Source organism: Notechis scutatus, chromosome 2, assembly GCF_049901735.1.
Source record: "Notechis scutatus isolate UNSWTSFEM ecotype Mainland chromosome 2, rNotScu1.2, whole genome shotgun sequence".
Lineage (NCBI taxonomy): Eukaryota > Metazoa > Chordata > Lepidosauria > Squamata > Elapidae > Notechis > Notechis scutatus.
Genome location: NC_142010.1, coordinates 256615134 through 256639111, shown reverse-complemented (window position 1 = coordinate 256639111; position 23978 = coordinate 256615134). Strand labels below are relative to the sequence as shown.

At 41.7% G+C, this 23978-nt stretch overlaps 1 protein-coding gene across 4 annotated transcripts in view; it reads right to left on the bottom strand.

Moving 5' to 3' along the window:
* The window catches only part of MYO5B (myosin VB), a 330775-nt gene that overhangs the window by 82060 nt on the left and 224737 nt on the right, over positions 1-23978 (bottom strand). For all 4 annotated transcript variants that reach the window (XM_087958648.1, XM_087958649.1, XM_087958650.1 and 1 more), the window contains exons 19-22: positions 23686-23897; positions 18790-18946; positions 13015-13254; positions 1730-1966 (exon numbers count right to left, since the gene is read on the bottom strand). In XM_087958648.1, the coding sequence (XP_087814774.1) occupies positions 1730-1966; positions 13015-13254; positions 18790-18946; positions 23686-23897 (846 nt within the window). The remainder of the gene's footprint in view (positions 1-1729; positions 1967-13014; positions 13255-18789; positions 18947-23685; positions 23898-23978) is intronic.

Sequence of the window (23978 nt, the reverse complement as noted above, 5' to 3'; positions counted from 1 at the left end):
GAGTAACTGCCCTTCTTTCCTTCCACAAAAAGTTGTATTAAAATTCACCTTCCTTTCTTCCTTTTCTGTCACGTTTAACAGTATGGAATACCCTAACCCTTGCAAATCTCATTGCCTCTGGATTTATGTTAAAAATCAGAACAAAATGCTGCCTTTAATGTTAGCCAGATGTTGCCACTTTTTACATTATTTCAATGATCAGGCAAGAAGCAAGAGAATTCTCAAATCTCACACGTTTTCCCAAAACAGAATAAGAGAAACTGTTTGAGGAATACAACTGTGACACTTTAAACATTTGTCCGTTTAAAGGTCGTGAACTGACTCTCAGCCAGCAATTACTTGTGCTATCCCCACACGACAATTTTTTCTTACAAAGCCATGTAATAAGTTAACCAATGGATGTCTTGACTGCCACTAATAAGAACCTCAAAGCCCAACATTGTTATTTGCATATGGTTAGTAAGTATTTCTGCATGACCCTTAAATTTTGCTATGAATGACCATTTAAATTCTGGTCTCTATAACTGGTCACCTCCACCACCAGTAAGTATAAGTACAACAGAAAGACATTTTGTGAAAAGCTTGATGTGCCTATTTCTTCTCCCTATAGAAATTCAAGATATGTCTTCTGAGGAATTAATAATTCAAAAAATTCTAGATTGTGCTGTAATGGATAAATTGACATCTCTTTTAGTTTTAAAGAGAAAGAAGAGTCGAAGTATTACAAAATTTAGGATAACTGTTATAAGTGGTTGAACAATAGAAATAAAGATAAAGGAAATAAGAAAATTACAGATAAAAGTATATGAATGTATATAAAGATGTATAAATGTAGATATTTACATGATATTGGTGTGTATAATAATTTGTATAATAATGATGACACAGTACTGTTAAAGTTAAGATTAATATATGTAAAAGGTGGAAAAGAACAATAAAAATTATTACAAAAAAATAATAATTCAAGATATAATGAACCTTTGTGAACCTTGAACAGGTGAGTTCATGTACCCATTTTTGATAGTTATGAAAGCCGGTCTATGGGAGAATTCAACTGAATGGATCAACTCTGAAATACACACACCAGTCTTACTATTCTTAGGAAAGGCCTTACTAATGATACAAACCAAGCACAATAATCAGAAAGTAATAGGTGTCTTTTGAGAAGGACCTTCCATGCAAAAGGACTTGAAAACATCTGAATCCTGACATTATTTATTTAGCTGCTGTGGTGGCACAGTGGTTAGAGTGCAGTACTGCAGGCTACTTCTGCTGCCTGCCGGCTGCCTGCACTTTTGGCAGTTCGAATCTCACCAGGCTCAAGGTTGACTCAGCCTTCCATCCTTCTGAGGTGGGTAAAATGAGGACCCAGATTGTTGGGGGCAATAGGCTGACTCTGTAAAACCACTTAGAGAGGGCTGTAAAGCACTGTGAAGCGGTATATAAGTCTAAGTGCTATAGCTATTTATTAAATTTATTTGCTGCCCATCTTGCTTCAAGGTGATTTTGCACACTAGGTGCACACATGAAGCAAAGCCATTGTGAGGTGGGTTTAATTTAGCTGTTGGTGTTTAAACCCCAGCTTATGACTTAGCTTGTTTGGCATCTAAGTGAATGTTGATTCCCCCCCTCCCCCCATAAAATATGGTTAAATAAACCATGATTTGGTCCTATCATGCCCACAGTCATTGTGATACAATAGGCTTGCAACTCCTTGCAGAGTAGTTACCTTTTGGAGCACCTGCTTCTCCTTGGCATATGTATCTTCGACAATCTTCCGCTCCCCGTGAGCCTTCTCCAGGGCCAGCCGGAGAGAATCAATTTCTTCCTGCAAGCTCACGAGCTGATTCCTGTCTCCCTTCTTCTGCTGATGGCGTTCCAGTTCCTTCTTCAGCTTTTCAATCTCTGTGCAATGAGTAGAGGCTGCTGTGGAGAGCTGCTCACTGAGAGATTTGTATCCTTTGTTCTGCAGAGGAAGAGGTAGCAGGAAGACAGTGAACTCACCGCTCACCACTTCGGAGAATGAAATTAAATTGTAAAATTAAATTGTAAAGACTGCAGTTTTAAACATAACTAGACCATCTGCCCCCTATTGATACATTTCAGAGGTATTTCTGTACCTAAACAGAGAAACAGAATGAACATGAGTGATCAAAAAAACAGGGGGAGCAGGAGTGACTTCCGATTTCCTGCTGGCTTCCCCAGTGAGTTTCTTGTGGGAATCTGGCAGGGAGCATCAGAAATCTCCTTCTCTCCCCCCGTTTCCAGCAGGCAGGTAAATATGCTGGATTGGAGAAGGAACGAGGGATTGCGTGACTGGCTTGGAAACTGTCATGGAATGTTGAAAATAAAAATCACATGATCACAGCAGTGGCCCAGCAGCTAATAGCACTGAATCACCCACAACTTCCCCAACGTTATTCCCTTGGAGTCATGGGTCCTGGATTTTGAACATATTCTGTAAACCCACCTTAGGTATCTTGATTCAAAAACTGTCACCCTATGATGCACCATTTCTCCCAGTTATGGGTCATGACAACGAGAGTTTAGTAGTATATAGACCAGGGGTGGGCAAACTACGGCCCGCGGGCCACATCTGGCCCGTTGGTCTGTCCAATGCGGCCCGCCCCTGAAAAAAATCGCTGCCATTGGTCTGTCCAATCCGCCCGCCCCTGAAAAAAAATCGCCGGGCGTGGCGTATTGCCCTGTGCCGCGTGGCCCCCAAAGCTGCAAAACAGTGCGGAGCGATCTAGGGGTAGGAAAGAAAAGAAATTTGCAAAGGCTTCGGCTGGGAGTTCGAATCACCTTGAGTGCGACCTCTCCGAAGGTGAGTCCCCGCCAATCCCCTTTTTTTCCGGGGCTTCCAGGCTTAAACTTTGCAAAGGCAAAGCTTGCAGGCTGGAGCGTCTTCCCGCCGAGAAGCGGGAAGGGTTCCACCCGGCGGGCGGGCGGGCTGCTTGGAGCCACCTAAAGCTAGGCCGCTGCTGGTGGAGCCTTGCCCTGCCTTGGTGCCCCGTTCCGGCTCGGCGGTCCTGCTTGGGCAGCACTTTAAAAGCCTGCTCCCAGCACCCGAGCAACTTCCCAGAAACTTTCCGCTTAATTTTTACTCGCGGGCGCCGTGCCTGGCCCCGAGCCGCGTGGCGGAGGGAAGCCCGGCGGGCGGGCGGGCAGGCGGGCTGCTTGGAGGAGGCGACCGCGACGCTCGGGCTTCCCTCCGCCATGTGGCTCGGGGCAAGGCGCGAGCGCCCACGAGTTAAAACAAAGCCGAAAGTTGCTGGGAAGTTGCTCGGTTTTCCGGGCTTCCAGGGCTTTGCAAAGGCAAAGTTTGCAGGCTGGAGCGTCTTCCCGCCGAGGAGTGGGAAGGGTTCCGCCCGGCGGGCGGGCGGGCTGCTTAAACTTTGCTCAGGCGGCACTTTAAAAGCCTGCTCCCAGCACCCGAACAACTTCCCAGCAACTTTCGGTTTCCTTTTAACTCGCGGGCGCCGCGCCTGGCCCCGAGCCGCGCGGCAGAGGGGAAGCCCGGCGGGCGGGCAGGCTGCTTGGAGGAGGCGACCTGGCGGTGCTCTAGCAGCAGCAACAGGCAGTTTCGCCCGGGTTCCGCTCAGGTGTCCGGCTGGGGCTGTCAGGAGTTGCTACCGCCGGCGCAGCTCCTGCGGCTCCAGTCCCACGTTGCCTTGGGAAGGAAAAGGCAAAACCAGGAGCCGCTGAGCCTGAGCCTCCGGTGCCGCTGCTGCCATTGCAAAGCACCGCCGCGGCTCTTCCTTTTGCCTTTCCCTTCCCGAGGCAACGCGGACTGGAGCCGTGCGGAGCCGCGCCGGTGGTAGCAACTTCTGACTCAGGGGAGGAGAAGGAGGAGAAGAGGGGGGAAGGGTGGGGGCGATTCCCAAAAAATCTTGTGCTGACCCGACCCGTCTGTCAAATTTTAAAAGTCAATGCGGCCCCTGAGCCAAAAAGTTTGCCCACCCCTGATATAGATAGATTACTCTTGCCGCATTCCAAAGTTAAGCATCACCTTCCAACTCTCACAAATACAGTGAAATGCTAATGCAGTTGTAATTTCCAGAAATATTCATGTTATTCTATTCCAATTACATTAATTAAGAATCTTGTGGAAAAATGTACATTAAATTTACCTTATACAGCCAACATGATGCACATTTTAATGGATGAGGTAAAATAAAAAACTACAAGAGTTTGAAAAATATATAGAGTTTGAAAATATATACAAACTCTAGTTCTTGAATGATTTTGTCATGATAGAAGTATTTATCACGAAGATACTAAAAAAAAACCCACACACTGAAATGGCAATTTAAAACGTTTGTCTATTGCATTAACCAATCAATTATGGTTTGGAAAGTTCTTATAGTAAGAAAGCTTTTTGTTTACAAATTCTTTTGTTCATTTCCAAAGTTAAAATACAAACTAAAGAGAGAGAAAAAAAACCTATCGAACACCAGACACTAACAAGAAAGCTTAATTTTAACTCCTCACTGAAGGAGAACAGGACGAGGCATAATTAGGAAGAGATATTTTTATACTAGTTTGCATACCAAAAACTTTGCAGATGCTTGTGTACCCCAGGTTGTATGACTGCCAGCAGTAATACAATGGCAATCTGGAAATGGCAACAGAAGCACAAGATCTAAATCCTGACTGGTCCTCCACCATGGCCTCAAACTGTTGATGACTGTGGTTGATATTGTTACTTTCTCTTCCTTCTAAGACTTATCCACTAAACCGGGGTGGGCAACTAAGAGGCCACATGAGGAATTGGGACAGTTGTAGAGGACCAAACCAATAGGCCTGTGAAGATGCATAGGCCCACACCAGAGATGGTATTCAGCAGGTTCTGACCAGTTCTAGAGAGTCAGTAGCGGAAATTTTGAGTAGTTCAGAGAATCAGCAAATGCTACCTCTGACTGGCCCCGCCCCATCTATTCTCTGCCTCTCGAATCCCAGCGGATTGGCTGGGTCTTCTTTGGTTGCCCTGCACAGGAGAACGGAGCTGGAAAGCAGGTTAGTGGGGTGGGGAGGGAATGGAGATTTTGCAGTATCCTTCCCCTGACACGCGTACCAAGCCATGCCCACATAACCGGTAATAAAAATGTTTGAATCCCCCCACTGCCCCCCCCACATATATGTAAGGTGGGGGGAATCCCATTGCCTTCAAAATAAAAGCAATGCATTGTATTGTGTGCTTGGTGTACACTTAATGTACATTTGATTTTTTAATTTCCAATTGATCTCATGCAAGCCAGACAGGGACAGCCAAAGTGTGAATATGGCCCGGGGGCTGTAAAATGCTCAGGTCTGCACTAAAGAGTCTATGAGGAATTAGAATATCAATTCCTGCTTCTGAAAGACATATAAGGGTTTAGAAAGATTAACAGACATGCATTTCTAAATTAAAATCAAAACGTTGTCCTCAATGGAACTGTCAGTGTATACCTGCAGAGTTTAAAACAATCTTTGTAAAAGGCTCTTTTCAAAGCAATGAAATGAAGGAAATGGAAACCTGGGAGAAAAATGTTCCCTGGCAATGCCTGTGATACAAATCTCTCAACCTCCACAGAAGCCTTTTTCTCTTCTCAAATCTTTTTTAAAGTTATATTGTGGAGTTCTGAATTTGGTTATTTGCTTACAGATGTTTCATTACCTAACTAGGTAACATCAGCAGCCAGCAAAACTCAAACAGCACCAAGAACTATGCAGTTCAAAACTGCACTACGTACATTCCCTTCTATTCAAAGCTATATTGTTTTCATTTTATCTTATCAGTTTACTAATTTATAAGTTGGTTTAATAGTCCGCAGAATTTATTTGATAGATGACATAACAAATAATAAAAATATTCCCAAATACGTTAATGTGTAGTTATGTCTACACGTGTATACAGGTGCAAAAATAAACTATTCCATGCCATCACATTTATGACTTGTATGGTAAAATATATATATTTCACTGATTTTATATAACATTTTGGAAGCCAACCAAAGAATTTCATACCAGTTTATGTCAAGAATTTGGAAGTTAACAACCCAAAAAAAGTAGACTGCTGCATTTTTCGGACTATAAGATGCGCATTGGTTTAGAGGAGGAAAACAAGAAAAAAAGTAGTTTTTTTGCCTCTGTGCATCCTTGTTTTTGTCCTCCCCGGCATCCAGAAGCACTCTGCAGGCCAAAAATGCACTGGTTTTTGGCCTCTGGAGGCCTCCATGGATCCCATTTTTGGCCTGCAGAGTGCTTCTGGACGCCGGGGACAGAGGTGGTATTCAGCAGGTTCTGACCAGTTCTGGAGAACCGATAGCAGAAATTTTGAGTCATTCGGAGAACCGGCAAATACCACCTCTGACTGGCCCCGCCCCCCATCTATTCTCCACCTCCCGAGTCTCAGCTGATCAGCTGGGTCTTCTTTGGTTGCCCTGCACAGGAGAACGGAGCTGGAAAGCAGGTCAGAGGGGTGGGGAGAGAATTGGGATTTTGCAGTATCCTTCCCCCAGGAGTGGGGTGGGAATGGAGATTTTATAGTATTCTTCCCCTGCAATGCCCACCAAGCCACACCACGCCCACCAAGTCACGCCCACAGAACCGGTAGTAAAAAAAAAAAATGAATCTCACCACTAGCCAAGGAGGGCAAAAATGGGACCCCCCAGAGGCCAAAAACGGGCCCATTTTTGGCCTGCAGAGTGCTTCTGAATGCCGGGGAGGGCAAAAACAAGATGCACGGAGGGTTTGGGAGCCAAAAATGGGCCCGTATTTGCTGTATAAGATGCACAGTCATTTCTACCCATTTTTGTGGGGGGGGGGGGAGTGTGTCTTATATTGTGAAAAATACGGTAATTTTGGAACTATGAGAACGTTTATTCATTCTTTACACAAATAAATCAATATCCTGCACAAATTACCTCTGCGTGTAATTTGAAACTACTGTATGAATTAAACAAATGGTAAAGAGGCGTTTCAAGTTTCTCAAAAAGGAGAACTCCAGGCATTTTGTGAATCTGGAACAGAAGAGTGAAAATCTGGAAATTTTGATTCTATACATGAAAAATCTTCCAGTCTCACATCTTAAGCCATTCAAACTCTTTGAACTCCTGTTCTATGCGAAAATGCGCTCACAAGCAATTTTCTGTAGCTCATTTTCACCTTTGACACAAACCCTTTATTAAAATGGTCCTCGAGGTACTGAAAATATCAATGGAATAAGCAATAGAAAGTTTCTCCCAAATGACTGTGTTTTGGGATGAAAACCATAAGCAAACCAGCATCAGGTGCTCAGGTCCAAAACTTGAGAATGATGTGGAACACACGAAGAGGTATCAGGCAAGTAGGTAAATTCAGAAGTACAAAGGAAGAAGGATTTCTCAGAAATATATTATTTAGTCTAAGAGAGCGGTGTCCAACCTTGGCAACTTTAACACTTCTGGGACTTTAACTCCCAGAATTCCCCAGCCAGCAACAAAGATGATTAGGTGACTGGAAGCTAAAACATATGAAGAATGGTTACAGGGATTGGGTATTTTATTGGTTTAATGAAAAGAAGGACTAGGGGTGACATGATAACAGTCTTCCAATATCTAAGGGGCTGCCACAAAGAAGAGGAAGTCAAGCTATTCTCCAAAGTACCCCAAAACAGGACAAGAAGCAATGGGTGGAAACTTATAGGGTATGAACCAACCTAGAACTAAGGAGAAACTTTCTGATAATTAGAACAATTAATCAGTGGAATGGCTTGCCTCCATCACTTAAGAAGAGATTTGACAACCATCTGTTTGAAAGGTATCCAGTTTCCTGTTTGAGCAGGGGGCTGGTCTAGACTAGAAGAGCTCCAAGTTCCCTTTCACCTTTGTTATTTTGTTGAATAATATACCTGATCTAAGACTATCTAGAAGATTAAGATCTACAAGGCATAGTGTGATTGGCTCAGAAACTCTCAATTATACACCCAAGAAGATTCCGAATTATTTCGCCAATTCCTTTCTCAAACTTCCTATTTGGGTTGACCTGCATCAAGCCCTGGGAATGAACTTTTTTTAAAACATTGTAGGTCCTTTTTCTGAAATGCATTGAGCTACATTGGCCATCATTCAATACCCATGTTGGTATGAGGTAATGGAAGTTGTCCAATAATTCTTGAATGTTTCAAGCGCAAAGAATCTATTTTAGGTCATGGTTATATAAGAAGGTTATAATGCCCTTATTTTCTAATATTTTCAGTGTATTATTTCATCCTCAGCTTGCTACTGCTGAGTAGTTACACAAGACAAAGAATTGCACAGTTATGCCAACTCCATGTCACATTTATTGTGTTTCTGTCCCAAATATTCAATAATGCCCTTTTTTGCTTGTTCAGATTGAACACACTGTTTTTCAGTTAAAATTCAGCTGAATAATTTTAGATAACATGGCTTAAGTTCAAAATCAGCCTTTACAAGAAATTGTATTATAGTCAGATTATTATTTTTCTAGTATAGAATATGTCCTTCCTTCTTCTTTTTATATATTTACAATAGCTACAAAAGAAAGCTCCAAGTACTTCCAATAATTACATTTTCTTCTTAAAATTTGGTATGACTATGTAGAACAGGGAATGGAGCCTAATTTTAATCATCTAGTGGATAACACAAATGGAACATTTCTTCCAGATTTTACCTTAAACTTCTATAATTTTCTCCAATCTGTTTTGTGTAAGAGCATATCATAAAACATACAAAGAACGGTTGCTGGAATTGGGTATGTCTAGTCTAATGAAAAGAAGGATTAGGGGAGACATGATAGCAGAGTTCTGATATCTCAGGGGCTGCCCCAAAGAAGAGGGAGTCAAGCTATTCTCCAAAGCACCTGAAGGCAGGACAAGAAGCAATGGATGGAAACAAATCAAGGAGAGAAGCAACCTGGAATTAAGGAGAAATTAATTGAGAACAATTAATCCATGGAACAACTTGCCTCCAGAAGTTGTGAATGCTCCAACACTGGAAGTTTTTAAAAAGAGATTGGACATCCATTGTCTGAAGTGGTGTAGGGTTTCTTGCCTAGGCAGGGGGCTGGACTAGAAGACCTCCAAGGTCTCTTCCAACTATTCTGTTCTGTTCTATTCTTTTAGAGAAATGAGAAAGATGACTGTGGGAGAAATTCTGATTTATGTTCCATCATCTTCACACTTAGTTTCAAACAGCACCACCTAATTCATATGCCTAACATTTGGCAGAAATAGCAGAATGCCCTTAGTTCACTGATTTACAGTCAGTGGAACAAATGATAAGAAAAAATACTAATAATAATAATCAAAAGAAAAGTGATGCTTAATAAAAGCAGCATCTTAACAAAAGAAGATTAGAGAAAACGAATTGGGCTGGCTGGATAATTCTGGGAGTTGGTCACACATCTTAAAATTTGCCAAGGTTAAGAAATACAAGTCTAAAACAAAAGCTAAGTCCAAATCTTCCAATAGCAACAATCACTGGGGAGAATCTAACAGTATCCTCTGGATATTGAAGTCCACCCTTCCTAAAGTTGATGAAATTGAGAAACTGGTCCAGAGGTTGGCAACCTATGGCCTGCAAGCCACTTTTGGCCACCCAAAATTTTCCAGCCTTTCATCCCAAACATGAAACAACTTCATTTTCTTAAGAAAAAGACCTGTCCCTATGCTTTGCCCAGAGAGACCTCCAAATTGTCAGGGTTCCCTGGAGAAGGAGGCCCATCATCCACTCACAGGGATCATCATCCACTTCAAACCCAAAGCTTGCTGACCCCTGATTTAGACCAAGGTAAGGTAAAGAGGATTTTACTCTGCTAATCATTGCTGATCATAGAGGGTGGTGCTCAACTCTGTTTCAAGGCCATTGAACCAGTGATGTCCAAAGATATTTCCACAATCATGTGGCCAGCATGATGTCACGAAATGCTATTATCTTCCCACCGAAGTGGTAACTATTGATCTACTCGCATTTGCACGCTTTCAAGCTGCTAGATTGGCAGAAACTGGGGCGAGAATGGGAGCTCACCCTATCAGGTGGTGCTCGGGTCTCGAACCTGGAAAGAAGGTTGCTTTCCAGCCAACTTAGACCAAGACTCATCAGGAGTTTCCAGCTATGAAACTCTCCAAGAGAGAGCAACAAATGCAAATCTATTTTGTATGGAAGGAGAGAGCCAGAAAAAATATATACCTTCTTCTAAAAAAAGAAACCAGTGGTTCTGTTTGTAGTCCTTGATAAGGAAACTGAGATTGTTGTCATATATACTGTTAGTTTAGCATAGCTTTTCCAGCATTCAGTGACCATAAGTGCTGGAGGATTGGCACAAAAGAGGCTTAATAGCAAAGCCTGGCTTTGCTTTCATTTACCTTCCTGATAAAATGGAAGACAGAGCTGATTTCTCTTTACAATTTTTCCGTTTTCTTATTTAATGCAGCCTGAGCTAGGATCAAGCCAGGTTACACGGCTTGGCTTTTGGCTTTATGCTGCTGGACATTGAAAACATCTATCTGTCAATTTGTTTGGCCAGCTTTGACCTTTAGATTTATTTCTAGTTATTTCAAGAGGGTTTTTTTGTGTGTGGAATTTTCTTTTTCAACAGTGATGTTAAGACCTAAGCTATATGAGAAAAGCCTGAGATTATTGTGTGATAATTTTACTCAGTTGAAAGATCTGTAAAAGTACAACTCACCCATACTTTTAAATAACTAAATCAGGGGTCTCTGAACTTCACAACTTTAAGACATGTAGACTTCAACTCCCAGAATGCTGGCTGGGGAGTTTGGGAGTTGAAGTCCACCAATCTTAAAAGTTGCCAAATTTGAAGCCCCCTGGAACAGATGTTAGAGTATTGCAATGTTGTAAATAGGAATATAGAAAGGCGTTTTGACATGTAGGATCCTTGACATTGTACCTACAACTCTTTAAAGCAGCTGGGACTGTGAAGCAGCTGCAGTTATATACTGGTAGTTGCTTTAAAGAGATTCAGAGAGGTTCGAGTTCCTATGCCCTTCAACTTGAATTCTGGGAGTTGAAGTTCAAACCTCTTAAAACTGATAAGGTTGAGAAACAGTAGTCCAGAATTTGGCATACATTTGCCCTCTCGCCCAAAATTATCTAGCCTATAGTTCCAAGAATGAAATCTACTCATCCCAGCCTGAGACTATTCAGAACGTACCCTCATTTCCTTAAGAAAGAAACTTGCCACAAATAACTTTGTGAATTATTTCCCAAACTCCACACCGCCTTATGGAGTCCTCACGTAACTTTCCTGAGTCCCGTCATCATTCATCCTGGATATTTAATTTTTTTACTTAACAACTTTCACTCCTTGTCTCAACTTACGAGTTTAAATTTCACGGCTCCTTGCCTTAAAAAAAAAAACATCTTGCAGCCAAGTGGCATCCTTGGAAGAGCCTCCTGGAAAATTCCCAGCATTAGAGCTTCTCTTAGGTTTTAGCAGAAGCTCAGACAGCCAAAGAGGAGATATATGATTGCGCTGTGGAAAGTCTGCACATTGCCTACCCAGGAGAAATTAGCAAAGAAAAGTCTTTGTCATCAAACGGAAAGAGGGTTGAGAAAAAGAAAACAAAGAAATGTTCACGAAAGCACTAAAGGGAAATTGTCAAGCCTTGACAATTTTATACTTACAACCTGTTCTACCAAGTTGTAGAGCTGGACAATATTCTGTGGATAGGGAGGCAAAACAAAAACCTCAACCATTAGCAAATAGCTCAGTTCAGAACACTAGGGAGATCCAGACAGAAGTAGCCCTTGAGTTACAACAGTTTGTTTAGTGACCAAAGTTAGGACACTGAAAAAAGTGGCTTATGACTGTTTTTCACAGTTATGACTGTTGCAGCATCCCCCTGGAAGTGATGAAAATCTGGACTCTTGCCAACTGACTCATATTTATCAAACGTTACAGTGTTCCTGGGACATGAGATCACCTTTTGCGACCATCTGACAAGCAAAGTCAAAAGGGAAGCCAGTGTCATATCTCTGTCAGAATCTGATTCGGAGGAGGAAGACGAACAGCTGACAGGGAGTGGGAGTGTGGCTCCATTGGTTGTAGAAGAAACTGGGGAAGGGCAAAGTCTGGCTGGGCAGAGCAGGGGAGAGGTGAAACAAAGGAGAGGGAATTCAGAGGAAGACCCAGGCCCACCCCCAAGGGCACATAGGGAGGAACGGAGAAGAGAGCAACATGGGTTGCGTGGCTTACGGGGGAGGAAAGGGCCCTGATTCCCTTCATTAGCTGCAGCTGGGAACACAGTGTATAAAAAAAAGGCAAACTGCATGCAGCAAGCTGTTGGGAGCAAACGTGACTTTATCCTGTATCGTAGTGGCTTATCTGTTTTCCTGGCATCTTCCCAACTGTGTGAGCTTTGCCGTACTTTCAAGTCTGAAATTTCTGCTCCTTCCCTGTCAAACTAATTACTTCAGTTTGGTTTGTTTGGATTTTAAGTTACAGTTTTTTTATACCTTGTTTTGGACTGAATTTTCTACAGTTAAAGGCTGTTCCTGGGAGAGTTTTTCTCCAGCCTGAAGGTAACCTGGACATTGGGGGGAAAGTTGGAGATAATAAACAGACTCTTATTGCTTATTTGACTGTGTTACCTTTGTGTCACGCCCTGGGACATCACAGCCAGATTCACTTAACAACCACATCACTAACTGAACAACTGCAGTGATTCATTTAACAACTGTTTCAAGGAAGGTTATAAAATGGAGGAAAATTCACTTAAATTCATTTAGCAACAGAAATTTTGGGCTCAATTATGATCATAGGTCAAGAACTACCTAGCTATAAAAAAGAAAATGAAGAAATTTTCACTAAAGCACCAACTGAAAACGCAAAACCTTGACGTTTTTCATACATAGTTTCAACCTATTCTACCAAGTTGTAGAGCTGGACAATATTCTGTGGATACAGAGGCAAACAAAATGGAGGCAACCTTTAGCAAATAGGTCCATGAAGAGCACGAGGGTGATGTAGCTACTACACACAACAGAGTAAGACTTGGTGGGATTTTACCTGTTCATCTATCTTTCTCTGTAGTTGCACAACTTTGTTCTCCATGCCAATGTTGAGCCTCTTCAAGTGCTCGGCTGACCGGGCCTCGATCTTCAGAGCTTTCAGCTCTTGCTTGGCTCTCATGCGCCTGAAATAGCACTGGATAATCACAGCCGCACATCTGAACTTGGATAAATTCTTCCTAGCCAGCCAAGCTCGAGTGTGTTTCTGGAGGATGATGGCCTTGTACTCCATAAGTATCTTAAAAGCACATGAACACATAGCAACATACAGAAGAGAGGGAAAAAATATGGTAGCATGCATCAACGTACCAAACACCATATAGGAGATGTTAGTTGTCATTGATCATTCTCTAACGATAAATACAAATTTGGGTTTTTTTTCAACAGAGCATAATCAAAAAGTGCTCCCAATGTTTTCAGTGAGGGCCATCCTGATAAGATTAAGAAGATACTTCTAGAGGATATACAGCTCTGAATGTCTCAGTTTTTGAGGAGCAAAGGCATCAGAAAGTTGATACACAAGAGCCGTTCTTAATCTAGTGGTCTCTTGATATTTTCTGACTTCCATAATCCCCTGCTTGCATTGTGGGTGGTTATGAGAGTTGAAATTCAATACATCATGACAGCACCACTGTGGGAAGGAAATTCCCCACCACAAAATTTCACAAGCGGTCCGTGGGAACAATTCATGCATCTACTTAGAGAAGGTTAATGGTCGCAGTTTTGCCATAAAATGTTCATCACCAAATGATGCTTTATTGTTTGGCCACATTTTGATTTTCTGCACTTGTATGAGGAGGAAGAAATGGCACTAAGGAAATATTATTTTTGACCTTAGGAGTCCATTCAACCGTCTAAGAAGTCACCAAATCTCCAAATATTTGTAACATCCATTATGGTCCCAACAGAGATGGCAGGGTCAACATTACATCATCAACTTAAGCCTAAGACGTTATAAAATGTGCAAAAATGGAAAGAGGAACATTACTGAGTTTCTCTGCACAGGGTGTTCCTGCAGCTAAGTACAAATTGGTGAATTAGATCACATATGAATATGTATCAGGTATAAAGCTTGCAAGGTTATCTTTGTTTTACTAGAACCCCAAAATCAATAAAATGGGGTATCGTGCAAGAAATGGCCCATAACTTGTATGCCATATAAAAACAATTCTGTATTTGGTTTGCCATAAGTCAGAAGTTTTAATATCCTAGCTATACAAATTAACCCACTCCATTTTAGCTAAACATGTTTTGAAAATGTATTTTGTACAGTTCGTTTGTGGCTGAAAATATCAAACCATTCCAAAAATTAGGTTAAATCCATAGAACATCTTTACACTGGCTGCAGGTATGGATATTATATAGAAATATGGATCAGTGTTTCAGTTGTGCTACTATTAAAATAAGGAGCCAGTAAGCAATTTAATCTATTAAAAATAGCCCAGTGATTTGTTTCAGTAGAACCTTGATCTATTTTTTTCCACCATCTTCGCATTACATTCAACTGGATCCATTCCAACATAGTAATTGTATTAAAATCAAGAGTGTGGTATTATTCACACAGCAGTTTCTCACTTGATTCATTCCTCATATGAGGAATGCAAATTCACACCATTTGCTGCAATTGTGAACGGTGAATAGCCAATAACATGTATGCACTCTGTAGTGAAGAATTGAAGCCCAGAACTAAAGAAGCTTCTGGGATGAGAAGTGAAACGTCTTCAAAGAAAAACAAAGAAAGTCCAGTTGCCTTTTGAAAAAGCACCTTTCGGACAACCATGGCCTGGATGACTGAGAATCTCCATAAAAACATTTAAGGCTTGTGGACTGGTTAGGAAATTCTGAGAGTTGAAGTCCACCATTCTTAAAGTTGCCAAGGTTGGACACCGGGTTTAAGACGAATGAAAATGGCAACTCAGTATATGCTCCTGAGTAGTGTCTCTTAGGCTCAGAAAGTGTGAAGATTTTTCTCTCTAGCTTGATGTTTGATAATCTTTCCAATTTGCCCTGAGGTTCTTTTCCATGTGGCTTCATTAAGCCTTGGAAGAACTGGAGAAAAATGGCTTCTGTCTGTGTAGCTTAAACATTGAAATATCTACAGTTTATGCTTCTGTACTCTGAAAGTGATCTAAGTTCTGAGTCGGGGGAAAAAAAATCCTAACGATCAAAAAATGCTGGCAAGATTAACCCTACGTGGAAAGAGTTACTAAAGAAATAGAAGGTATCAATGAAATGTAAGTGATGTACACTCACAAGTTATGTCTTTAAATAGGTGAAGATGAAATATTATCATGTAGTCCAGGAATTTCTTCCTGTTAGGTAATAAATTATTAAATAATGCAAAAAGTACAGGGAAGACAAGGCTAAAAGCTATGGAACAATATCACTAAGTTAACATTTGAGCTTTCTTATATATATATTATTTCCCCATATGGTACATATAGAGGTAACCCACTGGGGATTAATTACAGCAAATACTTCCAAATAATGTTTTCTCAATTTCTTCCTTATTTCCAAACACTTATAGACTACTAAATTACAAAAACTCTAAGGATTCAATGTTGGAGATCATCTGAATTCAGCAGGGGTCCCTCATTAGTGCTTTAAATTATTCCGAGAAGTTAAGTAGCAGAATGCCTCATTCGAAAGAAAGAAATGGTTATAATACAGTTAGTCTTGGATGCAGAGAACAGATTGTCCTGCTTTCAGTGAATGCTTTCCCGAGCTTCATTCGATGCATTCATTCAGAAATACATGGACATCACGAAAAGCATCTTTCCTTTAACTGCTTGGTTAGGAGAAAGAGAGGAAGCAAGTTTCCTTTCTTTAAAACACCGTGATTCATTTAACTAAGCGTAATCCAGATGACAAGTAGATACTGGGACAAGAAGGGGAAATTTTCCCATCCTCTCTTCTTCCCTTAGATTGTGCCAAGTGTGAAGAAACAGGACCACACATAGGATTCCTGGGGGCAATATGCTGACTCTGTAAACCGCTTGAAGAGGGCGGTAAAACACCGTGAAGCGGTATATAAGTCTAAGTACTGCTATTCCAATTAAAATGATCTATTGTTCATGCCTATGCACAGAAATTTAGTCAGCTAACTTTCAGGACTAAATTGATGCTAGATAAAAGTCAATAGAATTCACGAGAGGTTGGATTTAGACTCTTTGTGGGAACGTAAAGATTCTAGGCTGATTACTTGTTTAACTCCACCACCAGGCTCTGCCTGTTCTTCTCTTACAGTTTGGCCTGAGTGGTCAAAGCAGCTAATAGGTGCAAAGAGAATGTGCAGCATCTCAATCCATAATAAATTAGAACCTAATTCAAATACCCCAATCAATGAGTTAAACATAAAATTAATATTGCTAATGATATTAAACTAAAACAGGAATAAAGTGAGAATACAATGAACAAGCTGTTCGATCTCTAAGAACCTGCCTAAGAAGCTGAACTCTTGACAGCTAAAGATGACCCTGGAGGGAACCATTTGGAATTCAATGGAGAGACTTATGGAAGAAGCTAGACAACTATTACAACACTCTGCTTCTACGCTCCTGGGCTGAGAAAACCTGGAGCATCTACTCCCAGATATAATTAACCTCTTTGGAGAAGTCCTAAAGATATCTGGCCTCAGGTTCAAGTTGTTTTATGGGCTATTACCAGCCTCTTTTACTCAGATACCTACTGAAAGTCAAGGCAAGTTCCTACAGCTTAGATGCTGTAAAGTTAATCAGCTCTGATCCATTAGCCAGAGGGCCTGCTGCTTTTTACCCCAACTGTAATTTTTGGGAAATCTTCAGGGTCAGCCCCAGGTATATCACACTGCCGTAATCTAATCTATAGGTAACAAGGGTGTGAGTTATTATTCTTAGAACCTCTTGCTCTCACCCATCAAACAACTTCAGTCTCTATAGCAATAGGCTACCCATTTGTATTCTAAGAAACACTGGATATAGCCTGTTGAGTATGTCACTAGTTAATCCTTCAAGAGCAGTTTGAAGGTTACTTCAGAAGAAAATAAAACCTTTGTACTCTTTAGACAGGATGACATTCATTTGAGGATTTCAAAGTGAACCTCTAAGTGAGGCGTCTTCAAACTTGACAGCTTTAAGACTTGTGGACTTCAACTCCCAGAATTCTTCCTCCAGTCATGTTAGCTCAGGAAATCTGGGAGTTGAAGTCCCCAAGTCTTAAACTTGCCAAGTTTGGAGACCTCTGCTCTAAGTTATAGGATTAATATCAATGTTGGGCTCAGGTTTTATATATAGGATGGATGGCTGTCTTTCCAGATTAATTACCAATGAAACAGGAAGAGATACCTCAAACCATGGAAGCTGATGGGCAAGATATCTATCTAAGACTTTGACAGAAGCTAATAAGGATTGAGAACACTGGACCAGATGCACCTACCCCTTGATTCCCAGTGTAGCTCATTTTGAGATGTCCATTCTGTTACCAATCTTATTCAATTAGAGAACGAAGGTTAAGAGATGCAAGATAGCAAACCCGCGTTTTGAAATTTGAAATTTACAACCAAGCGTGAAGTGATTTGGCTTGCTCTGAGTAAAGTCAAGACTTGTAATCCAGATGAAGAGTAAGCAGCTTAAATTACACTGGAGGCAACAGGAATTCAGAAGAAAATTTTTACACAGGACGGAAGACGGTATTAAAGACAGATTGAATATTTTTTAAAAGTGATGTTGATAGTCTGGTAGCATTGTTGAGGACCTCAAAATCCTTATCTATCTTTAACATAATGAAATTTTTACAGTTTTACAATCGAGTCCAACTTGAATTAAAGGGAAAAAAGTGGCAGATATTTATTGGTCAATAACTATATTAACACCTATCTGCTCCTTTTCAGCAGTTTTTTAAAGTATTTGTTTTTAATCTGTTTTACTATATTTGTGATTGACTGTGAAATACTAAACAAAACTAAGACAACAAAGTTATGCAAAAACATATATGTACATCCCCTGGCTCGCAGAACCAAGGACGAACTCCCTTAATTTCCTTCACAAGAAAATTAACTAATATATCCAGCATTTGATTTGTTGGCATGGACCCAAGAACCTGGTACAAACTAAAGATTATACAGGTAGTCCTTGATTTAAGGACCACAATTGGGACTGGGATTTCAGTCATATGTCGTGAAGATTGAGGAACTGACGTGACTGGACCTGGTTTTATGACTGTTTTACAATGGTTGTTGAGCTATTCACGTGCTCTTAAGTCTGGATGAGTGGCTTTTGTCATTAAAAAAAAATCAAACCATGGTTATATGACCGCAGGACACTTCAACCAGTTGTTAAAGTGAGCTGATCACCAAGTGCCCGAAATGCAATCATGTGATCACCAAGGAGATTGAATAGGGCTGCACAACATTGAGGCATCCTTGGTGCTTTCTGAGCTTGATTGTTTTCTTGCAGATGTTTCAATGCACATCACCAGTGCATTGATGATGTTACCTAGTTGGGTAATGAAACATCTGCAAGAAAACAACCAGAGAGCACCAAGGACCCCTCATTGCAACCCTCAGTTGCAAATATTCTTCTTTATTTGCACAACATTTTATGATGGCCAGAAGTCTCTTTATGAGACCTTTTGGAAGCCATCATTCAAAATGGTCCATAAATTATTGGTCATAAGTTGAAGGTGACTTGTATCTGACCCCCAGGAAGCATGAAACGGAAGAGAGAAAAAACAAACCAGGGCTACTGAAATGTAAACCTTTCTGTGTGTCCCTGAAGACAAAGTCAAAGAAACGAACCTTTTGATAGTTCTTTCTAACGAACATTCCTCGGGTGAAGGACTGGATCGTGATAGCTGCTTGGCGGATGGCTTGGTAGGCCCGGCGTATCCTTAACATTCGATATTGTTTCTGGAAAATAATGGCAGCTCTTGTTTTCCTTAGATGATCCGCCAATCTGCAGAAGGGCGAGGGGGATAAAGGTTTAGTAACGATAAATAAGAAGGACAATGCAAGCCAATTGTTCCTAACAGAAGTGCTCCTGTACTGATTTCCTGTCACTCTGATGTTCTTTCCTCCAAGTTTTTTTTTTTTTTTTTTACTCCATCCCGTTTCCAACAGAGTCTCAACAATTGTTGGCGATGGATTGTGCCTTGTCCTGAATGGACATCATTTGCAGAAGTGAGTTATTGACCACAATACCTTTAAGTGTGCCGTTGCCTTCTTCGTGTTCCTTGGTTTTGACAATAAGTCAATAGTGGCCCCAATTGCAAAACAGCCATAAGAGTTATAAAAAAACCCACCAATTTCCACTTCATTTATTTTATTTGTTTCACTTCCTACTTCTTCTCCGGAAGTTCAAAGCAATATACTTCACAACGAGTACTAATATGTGGTGCTTCGTCTTAGGCTCATGATATGTGATGGAATATAGGAAGGAGGTGGATTCCTAGGAGGGAGGAGCTGCAGTCCAGAGGAGTAAGAGGCAACTCAGCCCAGAGTTGTGTGTGTGTGTGTGTTGTATGTGAGAGAAAAAGGGTAAAGATAGCTCCTCTGTCAAGGCTCCAACATGCACCCCCATTCAAATCATAAGTCTCTAGCCACATCTCTCAGAGTAAAAAAGATTGATTTATTAGGAGTTAACATGTCGGTGTTTCCTGGTTGCAGCCGACTCTGACACATCATTCCTTTCACCCTTGACCCTGGCCTTCCTCCCACCCCCTGGATGTATATTCTCCAACGAGACACATCCATAGCCAGGAGTCATCAATCATGCTCTCCAGTAATAATCTTGAGTGCCAACAGCTTCAGCTGCCAAAGCGATTATCTGAAGCATTTAAGGAATGCACTGCTTTCCCCCACTCCCTTTCTGCTGGCAACTAAAAAGACCAAAGAAGTGTTTTTTTAGTTGGCATCCTCACTAACACAGGTAGTCCTCGACTTACGATTACAATGGAGCCCCAAATCTCCTTTGCTAAGTGAGACATTTGTTAAGTGAATTGTGCCCCATTTTACAACCTTTCTTGCCATAGCTGTGAAGTGAAACATTGCAGGTTTTAGGCTAGTAACGTGGTTGTTAAGTGAATCTGGCTTCCCCATTGACTTTGATTGTCAGAAGGTCGCAAAAGCTGTTCACGTATCCTCAGGATATGGCAACCCTCATAAATATGAACCAGTTGCCAAGCGTCTAAATTTTGATCATATGTCCATGGAGATGCTGCAACGGTCATGACTGTGAAAAATGGTCATTACTTGAACTCAGTATCTCCCGCTTTCTACCCTAATCACTAAACCAAACATTGAATTAATAAAAGCGGCAGTCCCACTGGAGATGTTTTCCTTTGAGTTGCTGTAGCTCTACAAAGTTTGTAGAGAATTCATTTTTCTGTCAGTGGAAAGTTTTACTATTTCAACTCTATTTTCTAGACTCAGAGCAGCCATTATTCTTCATCACTACATCCAATAAAGTTTTATTGCATTTTGTCTGAATGTATCTCTCCCACGCCAATTTAGCCACGATAGTAACATTCAATCTTGGTCTCAACTTTTGTGGAAAATGTCTGGTTATAGGTAGTCCACAACATTATGACCACAATTGAGCCCAGAATTACAGTTAATAAGCCATTACAGGTCATCGTGTGACTGGATTCAATGTTATAACTTTTTTTTTTTGCAGCAATCATTAAACAAATGCTGCAGACATTAAGCGGATGCTGCAGTCATTAAACAAATCCATTTTATTCAACGAGTGATTTTTGCCAGAAACTGGAAGCAAATATTAGAAACCGGCAAAAAAAAAAAGAGCATAAAAAAACCTGCAGTCATGTGGCTGCAAATGGCCATAAAAGTGAGCCATTTGCCAAGAACTCAAAAGGTGATCATGTGACCCCCGTTGAGGGAGGGGCAGCAGTCATAACTTTGAAATCAGATCATAAGGAGGTTTGGAGGAAAGGTCTGTTCTAACTTTGAAGGGTTGCTAGGCAACTGGACTTAAGAGAGCAATGTGGGTTGCGTGGCTTACGGGGGAGGAAAGGGCCCTGATTACCTTCATTAGCCACAGCTGGGAAGACAGTTGATAAGGAAGGCAGGCTGCGTGAGGCAGGCTGCTGGGAGCAAATGTGAGCTTATTCTGTGTTGTCGTGGCTTATCTGTGTTCCTGGCATCTTCCCAACTGTGTGAGTTGTGCTGTGCTTTCAAGTCTGAAATTCTTGCTCGTGCCCTGCCAAACTAATTTCTTCAGTTTGGCTTGTTTGGACTTTAAGTTACAGTTTGTGTTGCTCATGTTTTGGACTTAATTTTCTGCAGTCAAAGCTGTTCCTGGGAAAGTTTTTCTCTAGCCAGAAGGTAACCAGGATATCGGGGGCAAAGTTGAAGATAATAAAGGGACTCTTTTTGATTACCTTGCCTTTGTGCCACACCCCAGGTCATCACACAGGGATTCTAAATGAAGCAGAGCAGAGTTCCCCAACCTTTCTGGGTTGGTGGTCCAGAGCGAGGAAGGGGGGGAAGAGGGGATGGTTTTGTGGGAGGGGTGAATATGTGCGTGCATGCGTGCACATCCACGAGCACCCATTAGGTCACATAAGTGGGGTCGAGAGAGCCCACGACAATCGTACAAGGCCCTGAGTGCTTGCGAGCGGGGCTGAGAGTGCCCACGATGCTCGCGCAAGTAGGGCCGTGAGCCCCCATGATGCTCGTGCAAGCGGGGCTGCAACCGCTTGTGCGAGTGGGGTTGTGTGCCCACGCATATGCGCCCGCTACCCGGGCCTTCACACAGTCTGCTTGCAAATAGGCCATGGCCCAGGTTGGGGACCCCTGGAGCAGAGGAATGGTAGCAAGGAGCTCAGAAGATCTTGAAAAATTTAAACATTTCTACTTATATTTTTTACAAATGACCTTTCTTGGTGTACTTTCCATCACAGCCACTGTCACATTGTTTTCCCCCAATGTACCAGACAAGGATATGAGCTGAAAACTATGACTGGGGGGCATTAGAAATTTATTCTATTTCCTTTGTGGTAGCGTGAGCATAAAGAGAATTTTATTACTCTAGTACCGGTGGCAGTTCAGAGAGCAGGACACTGAATAATATTCTTTGAGCTTTTGTTTTTTAACTATCTACTGTAGGCAAAAAAGGGTGGCAGGTCAAGGTTTCATTTGTGGTTATAAAATAATTTTTATACAGTAATTCTAAAAAAAATGTCCTTTTCTGTTGAGGTTCTTTCTTTTTATTCTTTTTTGTATGTTTTGTGATTGGGTTAATTGTAGTAACTGGGGTTTCTGGGTTAGGTGGAGACCTTAAAAAGAAATGCCATAGAAATTGCCTGTATCCCAGGCAGTTTCCCAATTTATGAATAAAATAGCTTACTATTAAGAGAGAGAGAGAAAATCCTAGAAGAACAGTTTAATAACTGCTAGTGACATGATAGATGCAGCTTTACCAGATGTGCTCCAAGAAAGCTGAATAGCTATCGGTTTGAATAGCTTAAATATATATTTCTGTATGGAACAGAGCATTGGACTCAGGGGCTAAACGGTCTTTAAGCTCTCTAATAAAATTCACATAATCCATATATCTAATTTTCAACCTTGCTCATATAAAACTTCTTATTCTAAAACCGAAGCTCTCCAACTTAATAGCTTTTCATATACAAAGGAATCCCTGGGGATTTTACTCTGCTAGTCATTGTTGACTCCAGGCGGGCGGTGCTCATCTCTGTTTCAAGGCCTTTGAGCCAATGTTGTCCTAAGACATTTCCATGGTCATGTAGCCTGCATGATGTCAAGGAGCGCCATTACCTTCCCACTAAAATGGTACCTATTGTTCTGACCCAGGTTTCCTCAAACGTAATGAAACACAACCTTGTTTTAAAAGTAAAACCTAATTTAATGCAGTGCTGGGAATTACTTTCATTCCCAGCCAGAACTAATCTTAAACAGTTCCCCAAGATAAGCACCTGCCTTTCAGTGCTGTGGAATGCTGCCAAAAACAGAAGTATCCAAATTAATTATAAGAGAAACCAACCAAAGTACCAGAAAAAAACCGACCAGAGTACACAGAGCTTCAAGGACGACTCAGAATCTATTGACCTACTTTGCTTCCTGCAAAGAGTTCGTCATTGAGGTCTGACTTTTATCCCTTATGGGAGAGGCAATCACCTCCCAGCCTTACTCCTGAGTTGCCCCTTCTGATTCAGCTGCTCTCGCCTTCTAGCAGCTCTGCACACACACGCACTGGGAACAGGCTCCCCTGGGTCCTCTGCCTCACTGCTGCCAGACTCCAGAGGCTCCGGAGGCAGCACCCCATTCTCAGATGGTCCTGGCCCCATCCCTGCATCGGAAGCAGGACCCTCGTCCAAGCCTTCTCCAGACTCCCTGCCTCGTCCCCTTTCTTCCTCACTGTCTGACTCCACTGCCATCTTCACCAGCTGCCGGCAAACCACACCACCTATTTATCTACTCGCATTTTCATGTTTTCCAACTGCTAGGCTGGCAGGAGCTGGGGTGAGGATGGGAGTTCACCCATCGTGCTACACTCAGGTCTCAGGTCTCGAACCTGGGTTGCTGGCTTTCTAGCTGCCAAGCCCAGCATCTTAACCAGTAAGCCGCTATGCCGCCACATATATGCTAGGTGAAGAAATTCCCACATTTCCAGCAAGCAAATTCTCTTGGGGAAAATGTTCACTTTATGCTTACCTGCGTGCCAGATATCCTCGGGTGAACCTCTGGATAATTAAAGCTGCCTCCCTGGTTTTCCTGTACTTTCTCCTCTGCATCCAGCCACGCATGGTCTTCTGTATCATGATGGTGGCACTCCGGAACTTATCTGCCCGCAATTTTTCCAAGTAGGCCACCTGGCCAGCACGGAAAAAAATCTTTGTACGTCCAAACTGAAACTGGTCAGGATCCTTGGAAAAGTATAAAAGGAAAACCAAGAGTTTTAAAAATCCTTTCTTCCTCCCTCTCTCCTTTCCCTTCTTTCTTTCTAG